The 25067-nt window shown below is 39.4% G+C and overlaps 1 protein-coding gene across 11 annotated transcripts in view; it reads right to left on the bottom strand.

Annotated features, from left to right (window-relative positions):
- Positions 1-25067, bottom strand: part of ZBTB20 (zinc finger and BTB domain containing 20) — a 768805-nt gene that overhangs the window by 47469 nt on the left and 696269 nt on the right. For 8 of the 11 annotated variants that reach the window (XM_060198326.1, XM_060198322.1, XM_060198329.1 and 5 more), the window contains 4 exons: positions 14223-14323; positions 13315-13373; positions 4837-5000; positions 4266-4453 (listed from right to left, as the gene is read on the bottom strand). In XM_060198326.1, the coding sequence (XP_060054309.1) occupies positions 4266-4453; positions 4837-4847 (199 nt within the window). In that variant the 5' untranslated portion in view covers positions 4848-5000; positions 13315-13373; positions 14223-14323. Of the gene's footprint in view, positions 1-4265; positions 4454-4836; positions 5001-13314; positions 13374-14222; positions 14324-25067 lie in introns of those variants that run through there. The other 3 variants (XM_060198323.1, XM_060198333.1, XM_060198331.1) reach the window with 3 other exon arrangements.

Below are 25067 nucleotides of genomic sequence, written 5' to 3'. Positions count from 1 at the left end.
TAAATGTGACTGGCACGGAAGTCCGGAAATCAGAGTTAATATTCCCACAGCAACTTTAATTCTGTCCGTGTGCACATGTAGAGCTATAACAGCCTTCAGTTCCAGGATAATACATATAGATGGTTTGGGAAGGGAAGCTAAAGACCCATATCCTCAACTGTAGTTACAGAAAACAAACAAACAGACAATCAAACAAACAAACAAAACAAAGGATAAAGAGCTGTGTTCCTTTTCATGTATGTGGAAGAAAAAAAAAACTGTCTTTGCGCCTGATGTTGTGTAATCAGGGAATGAAAGAATCTGCTGTGATGCCAGCACTTGAGGGACAGTCTCTATTGCTGTGGGAACCTGAACTTTGCATTTCCTGACTTTGGGGGTAATTAAAATGCCAGCCTTAATGTGGCATTAATGAAGTTTGCCATAAGAAATTCTTTTTGTTTGTTCTCTAAGAAAATTGCTCAAAAGTTCATACTGAAAATAGTATACTGAAAATTTTAATTTTGGGGATGTGGACTAGTGAAGCAAAGGACTGGGAGGGTTGGAAAGCAAAAGAAGGGGGTGCCACAGGGCAAAGATATGGATGGAGCCCACCAGTTTCCTCAGCAGTGTTCAGATCCAGCAGAGACATGCTACCTACAAGAGCTAAAGTTAATCCCACCCACACAACAGTTTGGTAATGTGTAAAGGTTAAATTAAAAATAAATAAAAACTGTTAATGCGTAAGTGCATCTTGGCAAGGACACACACACACACACACACACACACACACACACACACACACACACACATACGACTGTCTGATGAGGCCACTATAAAGCACAGACAGGTAAGTAATCATGGATGTCAGTTTCCAATAAAAGAAAATTTTCAAAATAGGTAAATATGTGGATCTACAGACAAAGTAGGAATGACTGCCAAGGGAGAGGATCTCTTTTCCCTGCAATGGGAGCCATACCTGGGACAAGCAGGGAAATAAGATGGAAGACATATGCAAGCAAAAGTTCTGCCCAGGGATACACAGACCCAGATGTATATATGATGTGCTACAACCTGATATTGTCAAGAAGGGTTTTTCACACGAAGAGTTTTGTCTGTTTCACTGACTTGGTTTACTTTTAAGAGTTTCATAGCAGAGCTTGGCTCTGCTCAGCTCAGCCTGCTCAGTGGGTAACTGTTGTCAAATGCCTTGGGGTTTTGTACCCTTTGCATTCCAAAACTTATCTTTATGCCTTCCATTGTCATCATCTGAGTTTGTTTACCATTAGATTTTCAGAAATAGCGAAGAGGTGACAAGCTAGGAGGTAATGGGGGAATTTGCAAAAAGGAAATTGGTGGTGTACTGCAGAGCAGCACACATTTCAGCAGCAATATTACTTCATCATCTCACAAAGGAAAACATTCCTTAACTATATTCCTTCTCATTTGCAATTATTACAGGTAGCTAATGCTAAATTTGCATTGGCTCAGCAGGTTAAAGAGCTAAGTGGAAATTTAAGGAGTTAGGTATGTCCTCTGCTCTGTAAGGTTGCCTCTGTCCTTCAGAGGTAATGACTCTCTAGGTCACTCACCTATTCCAGTTTCATACAGTTCAGATGTTGCCTTTTTCTTTCTCTCTCTTTCTTCCTTCCTTCCTTCCTTCCTTCCTTCCTTTTTTTTCTTTTAGGAAATGCTTATTCATCATATTCTATAACCCAGTTGCTGATATGAATAGTTGTACATCTTAAAGATGCCCGTTTAGAGCCAGAATGTCATCTTTGGGCTTGTAACCGAGAATTCAGGCTATTTATACCCGAAGCAAATCTATATCACCCCTCATGAGTTAACTACTGAGCGAGTCATTATTTATCTGGGTGTCAATTTCCTCATCTATAAATTGGGAAGAATTATAATGACTGACAGGAAATGCGCATTAAGGCATGACTAAGAATAATGTTACTAAACACATGACAAATAAAAAAGGTGTTATAAAAATTCAGACAGTCATAAAAGCTTGGAATACCACACACTGGTGGAATGTTTTTGAAGTTAAAGAGTCAAGGACACTATTTTTAAATGCCCCAAATCTGTTAGTTCTAAATAGGAACTGAATATTTTACCTTAAAGAAATTAGGCTTTTAAATTATTCTATGATAGGAATGACATTTGAAAGTTAAAGGGGGGGGGGGAACCCTCCTGAATGCAAAAAGAGCATCCAAAAATTTTAACAGCTTAAAATAACCCTTTTTTCCCCCTCTTCTCTCAAGCAATCTCCAAACGGACAGATTTCTGTGAATCTTTCCTAAAAAACAATTCTCCTAAGTGTAGGCTCACATCAGGACAAACTACAATTCAAGTATATTTGGAGAAAAGTATAATCTATTGTAACAACAGGTTGGAGAAGACTTAATGGCAAAATCAAAATGACTTCCCAAACAGCTGTAGATTTAGTTTCTCCTCTTTACTTTTTCTCTTTCCAACTACATTCACTTTCCTGAGTTTAGATCCACCAGCTTCTTTTGGGTCACTGAGGAACTATATGGTGGTGCCATGCTTGCACTGTTCCTTGTACATATGCCATGCTAATGCCTGGCTAGAGGATGCTTATGGTAAAGCATAGTCAACAAGTCCAATACACTTTCAGCAAAAATGTTCATTTTACTATAATAGGGGACTTATGTGCTGAGGCCATTCTATGTAATCTTCCCCATAATGTGTGGCAGAAAGCCAGGCAATGAAAGTCTGCATTCAGGAGATCCCAGCCCTTCTCCACAGGAACAGGCTACCTTCCTGGTAGGTAGGGATAGTATGCACATGTCTATGGGCATCGTGCCACACTATTTTCCAGTTCTTCCTGTAATTACTATTAGACTGGAGATTGCCAGGCAAGTAAGTCCAAGGACATTACTGTCATAATAGACAATCTACAGAACACATTCCTAACTTTAGTCTCCCCCACCCCCCAGATTTCAGTAGAAGCCATAACTTTGTACAAATCACATGAACTATAAAGATTTGGTTCTGTCACTTCCCTTTATATGCTTTAATGACTGCAGGAGTGTTGTCTCAGCTCAACCACAGGTAAACATGCATTCTTCTCACCCCAACTGTGGCCCTAGGTCTTGTCCTTTTATCTACAGGCTATTTTGGTAAAGTCGGTAAGAAAAGAACTGTTCCAGACTCATTTGTCCATGTTCTCTCTGCAAAATCTAGTGTTTGTTTTGTCAGAATTATAACAATAGGACATTTAGAAACTCATTTCCTGACTAATAATTTTTGGTTTTGTGGCTAGGATAGAGACTTTTCTTTTTTAAATACATTTTTCTTGGTCTCACCATATTCATTCTAAAGAAGCTTGATTAGTTGCTTGCCTGTTACTAAACATCTTCTGTGGTGACTGATTCAGAATACTTTGTCGTTGAATCTTTCAAGACTGAAAGGAATATTCTTTTGGATTGAACACCAAAGTTATTCCATTACTTTTCATTGTCAACACATATGCTTCTTTCTCACTGAAGTATTGGGTTATGTTTTAGAAAGGGGGAAAAAAGTTCCCTAAATGTGATTTATCAACTTTCTTAAAATAGATTTTGAAGAACTGACTCCCAGATTAGTGGGAAGAGAGCAAAAATAAACAGCAATGGAGTGATTTCAGTAGTGACGATCTCATTAAGCTGCCCATTTCCAAATTTAGCCCGTAGGCAGTTTTTTTAATTAAAAAATATTTTTAACCTGAATTCTTATTGGCTACGTGAAGTCTGGGTGGCTTCAGAATTCTTGGAAGTCATTCTCTTTTCTTCTGTAAATTTATGCTATCCTTTAACCACTTCAAAATAAATTAAAAACTGGAAAGACAGAAATTCAGCCAAGTTACATGAGACTCCAATAACTAATGCAAAGCTGACTTGTGTTATGTAATTTCAAAATGGATGTTTCCTTTTGAGGTCCATATTTGGTTGTTCAGTTTAGTCATGGTGGAAGTTCTGTGATTCAGATCACTGGGGAAAAGATAATTAGAAGCCAGTAACACAACTTTTTTTTGAATTAGTGCTACGAAAAGGAACGTGGTCAGTATAATTAATCAGCATTTTGAGGCCACCTGGTTCTAAAATGACCTCACATTTTGAAAATATAGATGTCAGCTGAGTCAAAATGGTGGCAAGTTACTTTTGTCTACTTTAGAAGACCAAATGGAGACAGTTTGTTCTGAATGAAAAGAAGCCAGAACCCAGGGGCTCAGCATGCTCCAAGCATGGCGAAGGACACCATCACCTTACTGGTGTACTCACAATCAGATGACCCGGTGTGAGCGTGAGAGTTTGTCAGTGAATGTGTTGAGTGGATGAGGGCTGGGTCTGGAGACAAAACAGCTTCAAAGTTCAAGCAGGGAAGGCCGGGCTTGGCGCTGGATCCACCCGGCTGAGTAATCTCATTCTCCTCAGATGCCTTCTGGTTTTCAGCTGTCTTGGGTTTCTTCCTGAAAATAAACAAAGGGCCCTTTGAAGGAACTGACTGCATATTTGGGAAAAGGCATTTTTAGAATCTGTTAAAGATAACTTGATTTTTTTTCAAGGGGGGGGGGTGGGAGGGAGTCCAGTATGTCCCTTGTTTTAAAACAAGCTGATTCTTGTTTTTTTTTTTTTCTCTCTCCCCCTCCAGTAATGGCCTAACTGGGAACATATGAAAGCATATGGGCCAAGCAAACAGCACTACATTTGGACTCTGTTGGCTGCATAAAAAGACCCTGTCCCAGAACTTTAGACAGCTTGAGCTACGTATGGCTGACATTATCCAAGAAAGCATCCTTTTTTCCCCTTAAGAGTTTTAACATGGTCTGGAAAAATACTAGTGGAGGTTTACCGTTCTAGCATTTGTCAGGAAGCTTAGAGACAGGACCCGTGGAGTAATGGGAGGAGCACTGGATTGGGAGTCAGGAGACTTGAATTATGGTACTAGCTGTGCCTCTAACTTGCTGTGTGGCCTTGGGCACCTCACTTCACCTCTCTGGACTTCAGTTTCCTCATCTGTAAAATAAAGGGCTTGGATTAGAAGGCCCTAAATGTTCCTTTACGTTTCTATTCATGGAACACATTATGGAACATTCAACTTTCTTGCTGTTATTAGATTTTATTTTAGATCAACACACAATTCAAACCACAATCTAAATTTGTAGACTGTAAAGATGAGAGATAGAAATGAAAGTTTTTTTGTTAAAATAGCAGAAAGTAAAAAGCTTGGATTGCAGTAGATAAATAAGGAAGGTATCACACAGAGAGCCTATATCCCAAGTCTTATCTCACTGAGAGCTTAAAGTTTTTTTGGTTTTTTCCCTCTAAGTGCATGACCCATTCTAGAATATAGGTGCAGTGATTATGTACTTGGGATGTGAGCAAGAGATAGGTGAAGGGAATTGGATAATGAAAGAACTCAGTTCTGGTCTCCTCTTCCCCAGACAATGCAATGGATATAGATAAATAAGTCTTTAAATTAAACTACATTTACCTAGGCCAAATTAACTTGTCAGTTATACATTGACTGTGCCCCCAGCTCCATTCTCTTTGACTGTGTTGTACTTTTTTTTTTTTTCCTATTAATTTGTGGATGATGATCAGAGGAAATATTGTTTGGTAGAAGATCATATGTGGTACTAAGTTTATTGTAAGTAGATTTGTTTTCATGTTTTCCTTGTTTCTATAAGCATGGCAATGGACTTGCTACACAGAATATTTTATATTGAAATTTGTTGTACCGGGTAGTTAAATCTGCCCTCGCAGAATATGGTGTTATGATTAGCATGCTGTGTTTCTGGTCCAACAGGTTGTGAAATCAAATCTGCTTTTTCAGAGGGCAGGAGGCAGAGATGGCATGGTAAAAGATAAAAATAGAGGGGGAGCTTTCAGACATATTTTTTGTCAGTATGGAGAAAGCCAATATCAGAGAAACAACAAACTGTAATGCTTTCCTGTTTGTTCAGTGGGTGACTATGGAATTAATCCTCAAATCTTGTAGCTGTAAGGAGCTAATTTCTAGTTTTTAATTTAAGGAAGGATCCAAAATAAAAATTTCCAAAGCCAAACTTCCCCCCCCCCCCCCATGAAAAGTAACAACTGTAAACCCTATGTCTAACACTGTTATCTGTCACCAGGTTAGAAAGCCCAGGGTTTGAGAATCCCAGGATTCCCTGAATAGGGCTCCAGCTGATGGGGTGGCCTGATAGTGACTAAAGAGTCATCCTTAAAGTATGCCAGTCTCTTGCCCTTATTCAGTTTTTGCAGTCCTTGCTACGGTTAGCTTTGGAGGGAGTGAGGGAAGTGTAATAGGAAGTAGGTGAGGAGGGTATCTAAGTCTAAGCAGACACTATTTCATTACGAACTTGATAATGACTCACTGCAGACTACTGTGTACTTTGCTTTCAGGTATATATTTTGCCCTAATTTATGGATACATGTGAACATATGCTCTATCTCATGGGACCTGATCTATATCTAGGTTTTGGGACTTTGTTAGGAAGTGAAACACCTGGGATGGAATTAGAGAATCCTATGAAAGGAAAGGTCTCACCCGAGTAATGAGGCTGAAGGGCTGACATTCCACACCTCATGTCTCTGGACACAGTCTGAAATGAAGCATGCTGAGGTGATACTTGTTGCGTTGATTAGGTTGGGTTCAGCAGATTCAATATCATTTGGTATGAATTGAGAGAAGCATGATGGAAAGTGAGCCCCACCCTACAGAAGCCAGACCTTCCACCTTCTGCATCCTACAATGACCTTGGGTCCATACTTCCATAGGGTTAAAGAATAGGAAAGCTATCAAGGGAGGGGATGGGATACGGAATTCTGGTGGTGGGAATTATGTGGAGTTGTACCACTCATATCCTATAGTTCTGTCAGTGTGACCTTTAAAAAAAAACCTGAAAGATAATCTTTCTTTTTTATTTTATTTTATTTATTCATTCATGAGAAATGATAGGAGAGAGAGAGAACCAGACATCACTCTGGTACATGTGCTACCAGGGATCGAACTCGGGACCTCACACTTGAGAGTCCAATGCCCTATCCAGTGCGCCACCTCCCGGACCACTCAGTGTTCCCTTTTTATAAATAAGAAGAAAAAAAAAGAAAAAAAGAAATGAACACACACACACACACACACACACACACACACAGAGCCCAGGGTTTGCCTTAAAGTCAGTTTTTCAGGTTCTGACGATTCATCATATTGTTCTCATTTGTGTTCCCTTTGCATTTCCATGGATATCTGTCATCTTAACACTTTGTATTTAGACTACTGTTTACTTACTGGCTCTCCATCATTGACTCCTCTAGTCCTAATGATTTGAACTCACTAAATCAGAGATGACCACATGACACTGACACATCCAATGAGAACCATCTACTTTAGCTGAGCTCACATGCCCTACATATTGGCCAAAAGGGCCTCTTTAATTTAAGTCTTGAATATTCCCAGGACACCCTATTCTTGACTCAACATCTTTGCTTAACTTATGTCACTACTATTAAAATTATACCTAACCTTCATACTTAGTAAATATCGTCTCCATCTTGTAACTGCCATGATTTCTCTCTGCCAGATAAGACTTATATATTTTTCTCTGGAATCTGCCTCCCTTTATCTGGAATCCCACGCACTTTCTTTTACTTACTAAACTTTGATTCAGTAATGAATGTTCCTGTGGTTCTCTTTTGATGAGACTGCAAACTCATTTAGGGCAAGGGCATGTCTTAGTTATCTTTGAATTTTCTGCATTCATTTTTCTTTCTTCCTTTATGCCCTACAATCATTTAATCACATATTTATCTTACAAATACTTACTATGTGCCTGTCCGGTGCCAGAATGTATTAGGGAGGGAATGAGCCTCATTTCTGTCCTCCTAGAGTTTGATGTCTAGTGTTTACTGTTAAGCGGAGAAGTTTTCGATAAAGCTGTCATTCAGTGTATGTTTACTGATGTAGTGGAATGGAGCTGAAATTAAAATGTATTTTGAGTAGTCAGTCTGAACTCCAATTAAGTTTCTTACTCTTTGTGCACAGTGAAATTTACTTTGATGGTGAGTTTTCCTTTGCATTCATGAATGGCATTTGATAATAATGGGATTGTTATTTTAAAATTTTTAAATTATATTTATTTATTTGTTGGGCAGAGACAGCCAGAAGTCAAGAGGAAGGGGTAAACAAAGAGGGAAAGGACAGAGAGAGCCCTGCAGCCCTGCTTCACCACTTGCAAAGCAGGTGGGGACTGGGGGCTTGAACCTGGGTCCTTGAGCATTGTAAGATGTACACTCAACCAGGTGTGTCACCACCCAGCCCCAGTAATGGGATTATTTTGCTCACTAAAGGTAAAATGAGTCACTTAAATACCAAGAGGAAACACTAATGGCAGATACCTCTAAACAGAAAACTAACTGATGCCCATTGACAAGGCCTAAGCTAGTTTTACATGTATATTTAGAGGAATTAAGGAGGCCTACAACCAACATTACTTTTAGTTTTAACAGTGCAAAAACTGTATTATTGTGTACATACCTGCCCTTTCTTCTTTCTCTAGATTAGCTCCTGATTCCTACCTGACATCCTGCACCTCACTCTCTTGTCTATTATCACAAGAATCACCTTTGGGTACTATTCATAGCACTGTGGCAATGGAGTAGCTTCTACAAAGAGGAAATATTAAAAATACAACCTCTTACCCCAGGCCCACCCCAATCTGCTTCATAACTCTTGGCTTGTCTTTATACCAATGCTTTGTTTTTCAGTTGCTCAAATAACAGAGGGTCACTCATAGTCCTCAACGTCCATTCATTTCCAACTTTATACTTACTAGTAGTTCTTTTGAATTCTTTTCAGTCTATGTCTAGACGTGAGCAGGTACTGTTCTTCTACTCCAATTTTTGAATTTCATATTTATAATGGAGGAGAGAGCAAGTCCTATGGTAATTAACTGAGAATACTTTCTCCAATTGTACAAAAAAGCATTATATAAACATGGCACTTCTGAGGGCAAATCTTCCCAATCCTCTGAGGCTGTGCATTATTCCCTGGAGCCTTTAGAGGGCAGCAACACACTGGCTGAGTCAAGACAACATTACAGAGAGATAAACTCCTGATTGGACCAGAACCTTCCTCCTGGTCACCATGCCAAAGGTTGGTTTGCCAAGCTCTGGCCGCTTAGCCTCTTTCTTTCTTTTCAGTTTTTTCCCCCTCTCCCTCACTGCCTCTCTCTTTCTCTCCTTCCCTCTCTTGTCATCTCCCTCCCTCTCTCAATGTTAAAATTATACACTATGATAAGTCGCCCCTCAACCGGAAAATGAAAGCTCCAATGAAAAAGTTAGACAGACCAACAACAAAGAAAGAAGCCCAGAGAAAGGGGGCTGGTGAGAGGGAAGGATTTAAGAACAAGAAAAGGGCAGATGTTTCGTAAATATATGCAAAGCAAAACTGGGTGTACCCTGAACACTTCCACAGAGAAACAGACCAATCATTGTGTACTTCCTCTCCGCCACACTACTAGAGCTTTGCATAAAAAAAAAAAAATTAAAAAAACCAAGAAACTAAGTGTGGCCACAGGCACCTGCCTTTCAACGGTCAACTCCGACATTCTGACTGAATAGCTTCCAATTGTCCAAAGAGAACAAAAACACTTTCATCTCTCTACTGCAAACATTTCTGTTATGAGGAAGAGAACCAAGAAGGCATTTAAAGGTGACTGGCAGCTGAGTTAGCCAGCTAGACCTTCTGGTTTTTAACTCTGATTGTGCTGGCCCTGGCAACAAGCTTTGGGCTGAAACAGTGAGTAAGGCTGTGGATGATGCTGGCTCTTTTCTTACTAGACCATATTGTATATAGAAGGAAATATGCATTAAAACATATTGGTGGGATGGTAGGTATTAAGCATGTTAAATGCATGGAAATTAACCAGATCGGTGGCATTTGATGTATATATTTCACACTTCTTTGCACATATTGCACACATACAGTGATGGCAATGCTTTCTGCAACATATGGAAAATAAATATTTTATCTGTGTGAGCTCTTATCAGTCTCCAGGGTCTGTTGAGAGGAAAGCACTCTCCTCTATCTCCCTCTCCCAATTTCCTCTCTTCACTGGGCTCCCACCCTCTCCTGCACATTAACATGCCTTCCATTTATCAGCCTGGCTGAATAGGAACGAATTAGTCAGAACCTCCTTTTGATAAATAATTACTTAGTCATTGGATCATGATAATTTGAACTAAGGATGCCACCACCCCCTCCTCCAAGCAATCTTTTTGGAGTGGTAACAGTTTTCTCACTCTTTTCTAGCACACAGAAGAAGCTAAGCAGAGTGTGTGGAAAGGAGAGGTGACAGAAAATCCAATGTCAGGGGTGGGGGGGTGGAATAGCTGGTAGTAAGACTGAGTTCCACTATCTAGTAGCTGCGTACTCAGGGCAGTTACTCTATTACTTTGGTAATAGAGAAATAATCATAACTACTTCCTAGGCGTGGTGTGAGGATTAAGGTAGGTAATTCATGTCAAGTGATCCTCGTGCATGGTCAGTACTTGGGGAAAGTAGCTCTTTTCACAGAGACTGTCACAGGGGGTCAAAGTTTTGTTTTAATGAATACTATAGCGCTCAGGTTTGATGGACTGATATAGGTCAAGTGTGGCTTGCTTGACCCTAACTTCAAGAGGAGTCGGTTCTATAGTTTTTATTTTATTTTATTTATTTATTTTTTTTACTATCTAGATTTGGGGCAGAGACAAATGGATTGCAATTGCAGCAAACACAGAAAGACTACTAGGATAAGCAATCTCTTCCACCTACACTTTGATCTTACTGTATGACCCTCCTAACACCTTCTTTTTGTTCACACCCTCCTAACACTTTCTTTTTGTTCAAGTGCTTGTCACTGCTGCTGCTATACCAAGAGCTCCTCTTGAAGTTAGGGTCAAGCAAGCTACACTTGGCCTATATAAGTCCATCAAACCTGAGCACTATAGTATTCACTGAAACAAAACTTTGACCCTCTCACTTATCATGCTTTCTTACAATTTTATCCTTTCATTGCTGTCTAGTGTTCTCAGATCAACTTAAGATGTTCTTATTATTAGAATACAGTATTCTGTCATTTTTAACCTTCTTTGCAAGGCTGATTCCTTTTATTTTTCAATGTATTTTCCCCCCTCACTGTATCAGTCAGGATCATGGCAAACAAATGGCACACTCAAGAGTTCTAGATGAAGAGGGTTTAATGAAAGTACCAAAGACTGAAATACAGATAAGGTTAAGGGATATTCGTAGGGACTGTTTAACACCAAGGGCCATAATGGTGGAAAGATGCTAACTTCACTTTTATATCATTAAACCAAAAGGGCAAGGGAGGGGCTAGGGTTCTTTAAATTCAATCAGAATTGAGGATGGAAAGGAGATCTAGACTCATCAACATCTTGACCTCACTCAGAACTCAGTCTCTTGTCTTTTGATGAGGTCTCTTTGGCCAAATTCAAAAGGAACCCAGAAGAGAAGGGAACTGGGGCAATAGAGTCTGGTGGGGTAATCTCTATGGCCACATATCAGGGAAGGGAAGAGAGTGGTTCTGAATTTCCTAGTGAGTAACTGTGATGAGGGTTGGGTATCAGCATGAATATTCTCTCCTTCCTACATTTTCTTCATCCTTCTCCTCTAAATACTTTCTGAATGCCAGACACAGCAAAAATAGAATGAAATATCCTGATGTAGCCATTCTGTCTCTTTGTCATGTATGTAGGAAGAAAACTGAATGGAAGTCTCATGAGAGAAGGGATGTTCATTTGCTTTGTGGCTGCCATATTCTTTATTGTATAACAGCATCTGACACATAGTCAATATCCAGTACATTTTAGTTGATTGATTAAGTATGCTCACCTTTGCTATACCAAAATGTACATACACTATCTTATTCTATTATTATAAAATAAGCAGGCATTATTGTGCAGGTATAAGAATGGGTATATTCTAAAATTTAAAACTGACCTCTCTGTACCTACCTCAGGCCTTGGGACTTGGCCCAGCATTGTCTGCCTACAGGAAAGGAAACATTTCTGTAACTAGCACACGTTTATGCTTTATTTGCCTTATTGGTTTTGTATCTAGCAAGTCTTCATAAGTTTTGTTATTGTTTTTACCTTAGATATGAGGGAGTTGAATTTCATTTTGTTTTTTCTTTCCTTTATTCTGAGAGAGACAGAGAAAAAACAGAAAGAGAGGGAGAGAGAGAGAGGGAGAGAGGGAGGGGGGAGATGGGGAGAGAGAGGCCTGTAGTACTAGCCACCACTTGTGAACCTCTCTCCCCAACCTCTAGTAGATGGGGAGATGGAGACCGAGGACTTGAACCTAAGACCTTATGCAGAATAACTCATGTGCTTTACCAGGTATGCCACTGCCTGGCTCCCCATACTTTTGTGTCCCTATGGAATAGCCAGGGAGTAAGGAGCAATCCTTCTACAACTGAGGGGGTGGGAACTCTGAACTATCCACCTGAACACCTGAGAGAGAGAGAGAGAGAGAGAGAGACAGAAGACACCAAAGCTGGGTTTCTGACCCACTGTTCCATCAGGAAGCAGTGAGTAAATCAGTATGGCTGGCCTTTCTACAATCACATGGGCGTTGAATTTCTAAAAACAGATACTACAAAGATTAGAATCCATTCTCTAATGTCCATTTTCTAGGGTCTGTGATATGTGAGAGTAGCCACTGAAATTCTGCATAGGTGAAGGACTTTCTGATGCAGAGCCAGATCTGTGGGCTTTCCTGTGATTTTTAAAGAAATCATCAGTCCTGGTTTCTGATTTGGGGCTGGGTTCTCAGAAAGGCAGGAATGAGAAAAGACTCCTTTCCCTCATGTTGACATCAGTCACTATTCTAAGATTGTTGTGCTATTTGTATCAACTCAGTTACTCTGTGATGAAAAAAAGATTCAGAAAAGTATCCAGTGCAGGAATTTCTAAAGTATTCCTTATACTTGAACTTCAAGGATGAATGAAAGTGTCTACACAATTAAGTGCTATCATGGCTATGGAAAAAGAAATTCGCCTATCTTCTGCCATGCTTTCAGTCACTAGTTCTTCAAACTCATTAATTTAGGAAAACATTCTGGTGGTTCCCATATTCATTCAGGCAGACCTACCCATCACCTACCTATCAGCTACCAGCAATTATAATTCAGGGAAGGAAAGCATTAAAGGTAAAAAAGCAAGCAAAACAAAACAAAACACAAAAACTCTGACTTCAAACCTTTAGATTTGATTTATGCCAGAGTAGCTAAAGACATAGAAAATATGAATGTGAAAATCCTACCTGAAGTCTAAGAGGGATGTTAGTCTCCCCGGTTTAGCGTTTTCCAGTAACAGAGATGTCTGTAAAACATCAACCCATTACCCGCCACATACCGTACAGGAAAACTTGTGGACACAACAACTAGAATGAGGTTATGATTTAAAATGTATAATTAAGTTATTTTGCATGCATGCACTCCCTCTAAGTAAGTTAAATCTCTGACTTTTCCAGTAGAATAAAAACACATATTCGTCTGTTACTTTTAGCAGTCACAACTGAACACTTGATATCAATTTTCATCAGTATTCTACTATAGACATCATATTTCCTATCTCAACTCATTTCTTCACCTTGTCTTACAGGGTTGTACTTCTACACAAATGCCTGACCTAAATCAAATACACAGGGCCATGCATCCAGAGGGTAGAGCTGAGCTGAGCAGGATACAATGGTGTGGAACTCAGATTAATGGAGCCCAGCACCTCAAGGCGAAGGCCTTGGCCCCCTACAGTAGCAAAGAGGCATAGAGATGCAGCTCTGACCATAGACCACAGGTAGACACCTTAGAGGAAAACCTGCTTATGGGTTTGACCAAAGTGATGCAGTAAGACACATTTCAACAGAGTGTTGGCACAGATGGGAATCAAAGGCAGACAAATCAGGCAGAAGCTGCCATCACTTCATATAGAGGCTTGACCAAGATAGAATAATACTGATTTCTTCAAGGTACACTTAGTTCCAACTCAGTACAGTCATCTGGCAAGGAAAGTATGGTGTGTCACAGGGCTAGAAACTGAGTCCAACTGTGGGCACCTCAGGACTAAGGTGAAGTCATCTAAAATTTCATCTGCTTTTACAACTATGTGTTGTTGTTTTAATTAAAGAAAGTGAACAAAGAATCCTTTCACTTGGCAACAAAATCTACTCACAGTAGTTTCCAAGTAAATGGTGTCACTCTTCAGGCAAATCACTCCAAGACTTGGGCCTAGTGCTGATGTTCATTGGGGCAGAGAACAGAGAGCGGCTGCATCTAGAGCAGACAAGAAAATAAATAAATAAATAATAAGGCTTTTAAAGGAAGAAGTGACAGCAATCATTCATTTTGATAGAATTGTAGGACTTGATTGAGAGATTTGTCCTCATCTTTGCACAAGAGACAGCAAGTGAGGGAAAAGAGAATGGAGGTGGAATTCAGGCCCCATTTTGAGTATAGTTCTGCTTCCTTGTCTGTGCTTCCGTGCCTGAGAGCATCCATAGCAGGCACTCTGACAAAGCTGACAGAGCTGATTTTGTACTTCTGACATGGAAGCTGAGGTGGAAGGAAAGATGGACATCCTTCAATCATCACAGCTAATTTCTAGTTGCAGTCTCTACCTCACAGCTGTTCAGTTCTACAAAATACCCACTCATTTGTTCAATCTGCCTTCTCTGCATCCTTCAGTATAAATTCTCCATCAACCATTGACCCTAAGGAGTTGAGCTAAAGAATGACTGTTGTCTGTCTCAGAGCTTCAAGTCCAGAGGTCTTTCCTCAGACCTTGCTTCTATGACCACAAGACCACTTAGTTCTTGAAATTTCCCTTCCTTCCTTCTCATGGTGTTCTTTCTTTCTTTCTTTCTTTCTTTCTTTCTTTCTTTCTTTCTTTCTTTCTTTCTTTCTTTCTTTCTTTTTTTCTCTCTTTTTCTCTTTCTTGCATCAGGGTTATATGGCTCGGTGCTGCAGGAAAACCTCACCCCCCCCCCTCTGTCTCTCTCTCTTTGTAATTATGATAAGTATCAAAAGATATAGGCTGAGAAGGAGAGAGAAAGAGAGAGAGAGACCCATAGCCTGCTTCATCATTAATCAAGTTTCTCCTCCACAGGTGGTGGCCTGGGGCTTGAAAGTGCTCACTTAACTGGTTAGACCACTGCCTAGCCTCTACATTGCATTTTTCTAACTTCCTTGGACTTTTCAGTTCTCCCTTCTGTTTCCTTTGCTTTTCTTCTATTCCTTAAATGTAAACTTCCTCAAGATTCCCTCCTCAGGTTTTGCCTACACCCGCCCTCCATAAAGAATACCCACATTGCTATCTTTAATTCTTGCTTATCTACAGAATTTCACACCCATATATAGCTGCAGGTAATTGGTATATCATTTCATTTGTTTCCTTGTTCATTTATTCAGTATTTATATAGCATATGCTAGGCATTATGAAAATAAGAATAAGGTGGGACCTTTAACATTGAGACACTCATGTCTATATCAAATGATGCACACATATTTCTAGTTAAGAGAGTTTAAAACAGAACCCATTGCCTTTCACTGAAAACATGTTTATTTTCCAGACTGTCTAGCATTTCCTGCAACTGGCACCATCTTCATAAGTCACTTGGGTCTACAATAGATGGATCATCTTTAATTTCTTTTCTTTTGTTTTCCAAACAAAGTCAACTGCCAAGCCACATGGCTTTTACTTAGATTAGGCAATATTGTTATCTACTTATTTATGTATCTTGTGGGGTCTCATGTACTCCAGGCTTTTTTTTTTTTTTTCATTAAAATACACAGAGACAGAGAGAAGGAGAGACACCACCACACCATAATGTCCTTTGTTGTCATATCATCTTCCGTGAGGTATTGGGCCTCAACTCTGGGCCTCATGCATAGCGATCATCCATGCTACCCAACAAGCTATCTCCCTGGCCCAATATATTGTGATTTATAACCAAAAAAGTATATATATGTTCAGATGACCAAAATATATATTTCTCATACAAATATGTTTTTGTCTAAAGTTCCTAGCTCAGAGCTCTCTAGACTACTGAAATTTCATTAATGTTGAGAGTAGTAAAGGATGTCCTTCTGTTAGGTTAAGGAGTTGACCAAAGGATGGAGCAGGTTTCCAGAAAAATCATCTATGTGATTAGAAGACTAAGGCTTTCATCCCACTCCACACCAGTAGGGAAATAGAGGGACTAGACATTGAGTTCAGTCACCAACTGTCAATTATATAATCAACCATGTTTCTGTAATGAGAACTCCATAAAAACCCAAAAAAGACATGATCTGGAAAACTTTTAGGTGGAAGAAGTCTTAAAATGTTTGGGGAGAAGGGTATGCCTGGAGAGGGCATACCCTTCCTCTTAACCTACTCTATGAGACTCTTAAATTTGTTTACTTCTGAGCTGCATCCTCTTATCATAAATCATAGTTCAGCGAGTATATCTCTGAGTTCTGTAAGCTGTGCTAGCAAATGAACTGAATCTAAAGTGGAAGGAGGTTATGGAACCCAGCTATGCACTGAAGACCCCAGTAACCACAGCAATAGCAAACTGAGCTCCCTAGTTTTGCTAGGCTGCCCTATGGCTGGCAGGATGATCAATATCTTACCATGTAGAACTGTTTTTTATTTTTTATTCTCCCACCTCCTTAGCTACTACTTTACAAGGAAAGGAAATCACTGATCAATATGTCTAGTACGTTGTAGTAAAAAAAAAAAAAATCACCTGGAAGCATGCAAATTCACTTTTTTTTACACCAGGGTTATTGCTGAGGCTTTGTGTCAGCACTATGAATCCACCACTCCCAGTGGCCACCATTTTTCTTCTTTGAAAAATGATTTTTTTTTAATTTCTATTTTATTCAACAGGACAGAGAAAAATTGAGAGGGGAGGTAAATAGGAGGAGAAAAAGACAGACAACTGCAGACCTGCTTCACTGCTCATGAAGCTTCCCCCCATAGGTGGGGAGTAGGGGGCTGAACCTGGGTCCTTCCTCATGGTGATATGTGCACTTAACCAGGTGCACCATCACCTGGCCCCCCAAATCCATTGTGTAATTAGGTAAGCAAACATTTTTAATATGCCCAGTAGTTGATTTAAATCGTACATTTTATAATTAAACAGAGATATAATCTTTCTGTTCTTTAATCAAATTCTTTCTCAGTTACAAATCCTAGTGTTACGATCTTCTTTTCAATTTTTTGGCAGATAACCTATGATCTTGATTTCCTCTCTTGCATTAGCACAAAGCCAGGAGTCTGTGAATCAGAACTACTGCATGGTGTCAACATGGTCTCTTGCTTTACTGTTTCTCTACCCCTAGTATCAAACAAACAACTAAAACCTCATCAAGAGTGTCTTTATGAAGTTTCATATTTAACCTTTCAATGACTCCTGCATCCAGTGTCCCCAGTTTTCAAGTCAAAAGATAATTTTGAGAGGCTAATGAGGCCACACTTTCTTCTTGGAATCTAAAAGTCCAGCAGTTTCCTCTGTCTCCTGCTTCATCACTGTTATAAAGAATCTGCTTTTGGAATCCAGCTGGCAAAGTTCTCGGTGGCGTCAGAGGCAGAGGAACCAGTAGGTCATTTCCATTTCAGCATGTTTTATTGCTGAAGACTCTGTAGATCTTGGAAGCCCTCAGAGAGTGGAGCTGTTATGTAACACGCTGCCACATACTACTAAAACATTTGCTGCAGAGGCCTCATTTCAGTTTACCCCTTCCTATTCTATGGAAATCACACCAAGCCATTCTAAAACCACAGAGGAGCTCTTCATGGTTAAATCTTACAAAACAAGATTACAGTCACAGTAGTAGTTACCATATACTGGATGTCTAAATTTTGTCATGGATTGTACTAGACATTTATTTATATAAATACATAATGTCAAATCTTCACAGCAACATTGCGCTGTGGGTGTTAGTATACCCATTTTGCATATGAAGAAAAGTATGATTCAGGGGGCCTGGTGGTAGTGCATAGTGCACCCAGTTAAGCGCATGTTACTATGTTCAAGGACCCGGGTTCAAGACTCTGCTTCTTACCTTCAGGGGGGATGCTTCCCAAATGGTGAAGCAGGCTTTCAGCTGTCTCTTTCTATCTTCCTATTTACCTCCTCCTCTCCTATCAGTTTCTCTCTGTCCTATCTAATAAAAATAGAAAGAGAAAAAAGAGAAAATGGTTTCAGAGAGCTCAAGAAGCCACCTCAAGGCTAGAAAACTGAAATAAAGGCCAGAATTCAAATTGACCTCTCTGACTCTAAATCTGCTCTTCCCGTTCTATTTTAATGACAAACTTTTCCATAAAGAAAGAGGGGATAGAGATATAGAGACAGAGATAAGACAGTGTAAGACTGAAGCTTCCACAATGGTGTGGTAGGTGCTAGGCTCCAACCTGGGGTAAGGCAGGTACCACCCCCACTCTGGGTTTGTAATCTTGTTGACCCATGAAACCTTTCTTCTTGACTTGCAGAGACCCATGAAAACCTTTCTCCTTGACTTGACTTCACTCTATTGTTCCTCTGTTCATATTATTCTTTGAATCCACATTTCCTCTTATTTGGATTACAAACAGATATACTAGATTTGGGTCACCCTAAGACCTCATTTAAAAAAAATTAATATTTATTTATTCCCTTGTGTTGCCCTTGTTGTTTTATTGTTGTAGTTATTATTGATGCTGTCATTGTTGGATAGGACAGAGAGAAATGGAGAGAGGAGGGGAAGACATAGAGGGGGAGAGAAAGGTAGACACCTGCAGACCTGCTTCACCGCTTGTGAAACGACTCCCCTGCATGTGGGGAACCAGGGCTCGAACTGGGATCCTTATGCCGGTCCTTGTGCTTTGTGCCACCTGCGCTTAACCTGCTGCGCTACTGCCCAACTCCCTAAAGACCTCACTTGAACTTAATCACCTCTTTAAGACCTTACCTCCAACTAAATTACATCATGAGGGAATAGAGGTTAAGATTTCAAACTATGAACTTGGGGGAGGGGGTAAAATTTAGCTTGTAATGGACACACTTAACAAAACTAACAAAGTTTATTGATATATTTATTATATTTATTTATTTTCCCTTTTGTTGTCCTTGTTTTTTTATATTGTTGTAGTTATTATTGTTGTTGTTATTGATGTTGTCACTGTTAGGACAGAGAGAAATGGCGAGAGGAGGGGAAAACAGAGGGGGAGAGAAAGATAGACACCGCCTATGAAGCGATTCCCCTGGGACTTGAACCGGAATCCTTACACCCAACTCCCTATTGATATAATTTAATGTCTGACTCAGCATGTCTGTTCTTCTAGCGTTTGCCCTTCTTCCGTAGCCAGTCAACAGCGTCAGGTTGAGCCTGATGTAAAGTTTCGAGACCTCCTTTGAATCTGGAGAGGTGGCAGTCTTTGACTATGTGGGTCATAGTCTGTCTGTAGCCGCAGGGGCAGTTCGGGTCGTCTCTGGCTCCCCAGGGATGGAACATAGCGGCGCACTGGCCATGGCCTGTTCGATAGCGATTGAGGAGGGCCCAATCATAACGTGCTAGGTCAAAGCCGGGTTGACGCTTGCAGGGGTCTGTGATGAGGTGTTTGTTCTTTACCTCAGCCGACTGCCAACTCTGTTTCCAAGAGACTGGAACAGAGAAGTTCAGTGTAGGTGTAGGGGACCAGATTGGGTGACGAGACGTCAAGCGTTGGACAGGGTGGGCGAAGAGCATGTCTGTGATTCTGCATTTCAAACAAGGTCCCAGATAATGCTGATGCAACTGGTCTGGACACCATAGGACCATAGGCATAGGAACTATCCGTTCCTACCTATTGTTTTTGAAGGAATATTTGAGAATGAATAACTGGACTAACAGCTCAACAGCAAAACTGACTTCTGATTCTGGGTTAATTTGTTAAGTGATCAGACATTAGGCATAATTAAGGAGTTTCTGGCAGAGAGCACATTATTAAAATTATATATGCATATATATATTTCTCAATTCCCCCAGAGTTTTCCTCTGCCCATTGGAAAATAAAATAATAGTTTCTCTAGCGTGTAAAGTTCCTATTTTTTTACATTATTGTTATTTTTAACAATAATTATCTGATAATAATTCAAATAATACCTTTCCTCTGAGAAATTCAACTAGCTTTACTAACCTTAATTGTCTAACAGCAATTCCCAGGTGTAGATAAAGATGTCTCAAAGATCATAGTAAATTTAAAATTGTTCTACTTTCCTCCTTTCTTCTCCCCAAATGTAGTGATGAATTAGTGGTGAGGGGTTACTAATTGGCAAAGACCCACTGTTTTATATTTTAAGGTCTAGGACATTTTGGAAACCCAGGGTAAATCCAAGATATTATCAACAGATTATGGGAGAACAGAACGTTGTTGAGTAAAGAATGGCAAGGGCAGAAAGAAAGAAAGCAAGCAAAAAAGAAAGAATGGAAGGAAGAAACAGTGGTAGAGAGAAAGGGAGAAGGAGAGAAAAGAGAAAGTAAAATGCTAGAACTAGCTGGAAGACCTTGGATACATCAGCTAACCTTTCAGGAGCTCAGTTTCCTCCTTTGTGTGAAAGGGGGTAGATTTCAAGGTCCCTTAATACTCTAATCGTCCCCTGAGAAGAAAAATCTGGAAATTAAGTAGTCATCAACCTGATAAACAAACAAACCTGCTAAAGAAATGTGTTGGCCTTAACTTTTTTAAAAAAATTAATTGCCTGAAATGAATTCCCAGTTCATATCACTAGACCTGCCTCTCTGGAAATTGGTGGGAAAACCATTTAATGAACAAGATACCAAAGGCAGCATGGCCAGAAAACTAATCAGGAACCCCACCTTCAACTTTTTGATGTTATCAGAAATGATTTACTTATGAAATTTGTAGCTCCTTAATTAACAACTAGTTAATACCCGTGTCCAGAAGAAATACCTCTGATGGCTTGAGGACTCCTGGGATGACCCTGCCAACAGAAGGTCCCACTGTTTGTCACATTAAATTTATGTTAATTTTCTCCATTCACAAACTCTAATAAGAGTTGCACATCCCAGGAGCCTTCTACTATCAGGTACTGCTGACTCTTGTTTTCAAATAAAAGATCTTCAGTATATATATTAGGTCTTTGGTGATATATGTATATATATAGCAGAATATATGAATGATTTTTCTGGTTTTAATGGATATCCAGTTATGAGAACCCCTCTTCTAAATTAAATGATACTGGAATGTTGCTGTATAGAAAGTGTACCACAGATTCTGGTGATACTGTCATATAAGATTCTATAATGAATGTTCCAACATGAAACATTTTTATGTGCAGTGTCCTATTAAATATTATTCCAGTTATCTATAACCTGCCCCTTGCACTAGATATGTTTACTGGAATATCAGCATAGCCCATGGCTAAATAGAAAAATAGATACCTAAGGAGCATAAAATGGAATTATCCTAAATTACATACTCTCACTATCTCCAAAATGAGTATCACTTCATTTTTCAGCTTTCATCACTTCAGTGGTAATTCAACTACCATTAACTTTACTATTACAGCTTTACTGTGTGGCAGACATTGCCCATGATATTTTCCAAACATAATTTAACTATATGTATATGTATTTTATTAATCCCCTTTTGTTGTAGTTATTATTGTTGTTTTTGATGTCATCGTTGTTGGATAGGACAGACAGAAATGGAGAGAGGAGGGGAAGATAGGGTGAGAGAAAGACAGACACCTGCAGACCTGCTTCACCATCTGTGAAGTGATCTCCCTGCAGTGGGGAGCCAGGGCTTGAACGGGATCCTTACGTCGGTCCTTGCGCTTTGCGCCACATGCGCTTAACCCGCTGCGCTACTGCTCGACTTCCTTAACTATATATTTTTTAAGATATTTTGATTTACTTTTAAGAAAAGAGCACTGCTTACCTCTGGTTTATGGTGCCTAGGATTGAATCTGGGCCTTCTGGGGCCTTGGGTATGCAAATCTAGTGCTCTAACACATCTATCTCCCTGTTCCTTCAACTTAATTTCTTATAATCACACTTTGGAAATGGAATTGTATTCTGATTGTATAGGTGAGGAGACTGATATATAGGAAAGGTATAGTCATTTGCCATAGATCATGAAACTACAGGGTTCCAATGCAGGACTTTTAAGTCAGATTTTTACCATGAGTCAGCTTTTTACCACAAGGTTCTAGGGCTTAACTTCTACCTAATTTGTGATGATTAAGCCCCTGGTCTCTCACCTTAATTTTAATTCACTCCTATTCATCTAAGGGCTGCACTAGAGGTTTACTCTTAATTCTTCTTCATCATGACTCTTTCAAAAAGGCTTTGCTTCTTGAACCTGTTTTTAACTTTTTCTAATTTGATTTATGCTTTTCCTCTACTTTGATAGGTACTTTAATTCAAAAGGTCACTACCTACCCCCTTTTTCCCCCAAGACATTTACCACCCATCTGTTCTAGCTACTTCTTTGCTCTTTGAATCATGGAAAATTACTCTTTCTTGAGGCCTCACATTTGATCTCAAGTGTTTTAAACATAATTTGAGAATTCTCCCCTTTAATGGCCAAAGAACCAACTCTTTTCATTTGGTCCACTAGTAAGCACCTGCCGGCTTCTTAGATTCTTTATCTAGTCTGACATTACACTATTATCAACAATTTTAATACTGTTATCAGTAACCCTTCAGATTTCCTGGAATCACTGATTTTAATGAACAGGATAGCAGTCCGTATCAACATTCATCATCTTTGCCTACTCTTAGTGTACAACTCTCCATATGTATCCTTTCTGGAAGCTCATTCTTGCTTAGTGCTATGAGCCTCTGATAGTTTTTCTTTTTTATATAAGATTTTAAAAAATATTTATTTATTTATTCATTCATTCCCCTTTTTTGATGCCCTTGTTTTTTATTGTTGTAGTTATTATTATTGTTGTTTTTGATGTCATTGTTGGACAGGACAGAGAGAAATGGAGAATGGAGGGAAAGACAGAGAGGGGGAGAGAAAGATAGACACCTGCTGACCTGCTTCACCATTTGTGAAGTGACTCCCTTGCAGGTGGGGAGCTGGGGGCTTGAACCAGGATCCTTATGCCAGTCCTTGTGCTTTGCACCACCTGCACTTAACCTGCGGTGCACTACTGCTCGACTCCCGTTAGTTTTTCTTAATATGTCTGACTTTATCAAGTTCCATTTTCATTTTTCTTCAGCTGATGACTTTGCCTTCTACCAATACAGTAAGTAGTGAGAAGATCTACTGGTGTGATGTTTATCCCATTCCCTTCTATATAATATATGACTTTCATGTCTTTGTTTCTTCAAGATATATCTATAACATTTTTTCATTCTTTTTCTAACTTGAAGTTTGTCATCTCTATTTCTTATCTTTATCATTCCCTGTGATTCCTTCAGTGAGATCTTTCCATAGCTTATGACATATCTGTTTATAATATTGCTAGCTTAATCATCATAATATAGTGGCCAGCCCTTCAAAATCTTCCTAGGTAGTATGTATATGACAAAATGAATCTTACAGAACACCAGAACCTAAAGATGCACTTTAAGATTTTAAAAAATCCCTTGGTCAAACAAATGTAGGAAATGCTGTATAATGTCTCTCTCTTAAATGGGTGGAACTGGAGGTGATTAAGCTTAGTGAAATAAGTTAATGAGGTAAAAGACAACTAATACTGGATGGCCTTGCTTATATATGGAATATAGAAAAGTAAAGCATACAAGCTTGCATAAAAAGTAACCAAACTATCTTTAACTTTGTGAGGATTATGGGGAAGGTGATGCTTGTGATGCCTTTTATCACCCTTTTATCTTTCCTGCTCCCTGAAGGTCTATATTCTACATGCCTTATGAAACTCTTGTGGTAACTTCCTTAGTCCATAATGATCTCTGCAGTTAGACTAACAGTTACAATTATTTTAAAACACATATATATATTTAAACTTTATGCATTTGTTGTATTATAGAGACAGAGAGACATTGAGAGGAATGAGAAGATATATATAGAGAGAGAGAGGCAGAGAGACATCACTGCTTCACCACTTGTGAAGCTTCCTCCCTGCAGGTGGGGACCAGGGATTTGAATGTGGGTCCTTATGCATTGTAACATATGCATTCAACCAGGTATACCACTGCCTGGCCTCTAATGGTTAGAATTAAATTCCTTTTTTCAATACAATTTTTGAGAATGCAAATTTTCTAGGACATGGATCTTGTTTTATACATTATACAAACTCCAACTGCTAATATGGCCTTTTGTGCACAGGAGGGGTTGTAACCATGTCAATGCCACCATGGATGACACTGAAGCATAGTAGATCAAAAGTTGATTTTGGGGGTCCAGGCAGTGATGCATCTGATTGAGTGCATATGCTACAATGCACAAGGACCTGGATGGGTCAAGCCGCTGGCCCCCACTTGCAGGGGGAAAGCTTTGCAAATGGTGAAGCAGTGCTGTAGGTGTCTCTTCATCTCTCTCCCTCTCTGTCTCCCTACTCCCTTCTTGATTTCTCTGTCCCTACCCAAATAAATAAATCTATAAATAAAAATATTTTTTTAAAATCACCCTGGTTTTTGTAGTTACTGGAACAGGTTAGAATGCTAAAGATCCAGGCAGAATGAACCACGTCGGGAAGAAAATATCATCTACAAATATTGTCATCATCTTCACAAATGACAAAATGTACTTTGAGGAAATGAAGGATAGATTTAAAGGAGCAAGAGCAGTTCTTTATCCTGGTGCAAATAATAATTTTTGAGGAGAAAATGAGGATAAAGCAAAGTAATCTAGGAATACCCCAGGGCCACTGGGACAAATGCCTTTCTGCAACTGTGATTCATTCACAATGTTTAAATCATGGCACCCTAACAGGAAAAAACATTCTATTTTCCAATATAATGAAATATAAGGCAGGTTTGGGTGATGATTCAAAGATATCACTGTGCCTCATATTCAGAATATACTATTTTCCAATGTAGCAGTCATATACAGAATATCAAAGGACCGACTGTGTTA

This window comes from Erinaceus europaeus, chromosome 9 (assembly GCF_950295315.1).
Source record: "Erinaceus europaeus chromosome 9, mEriEur2.1, whole genome shotgun sequence".
Classification (NCBI taxonomy): Eukaryota; Metazoa; Chordata; class Mammalia; order Eulipotyphla; family Erinaceidae; genus Erinaceus; species Erinaceus europaeus.
The sequence above is the reverse complement of the archived record's forward strand: the minus strand, read 5'-3'. Positions and strand labels throughout refer to the sequence as shown.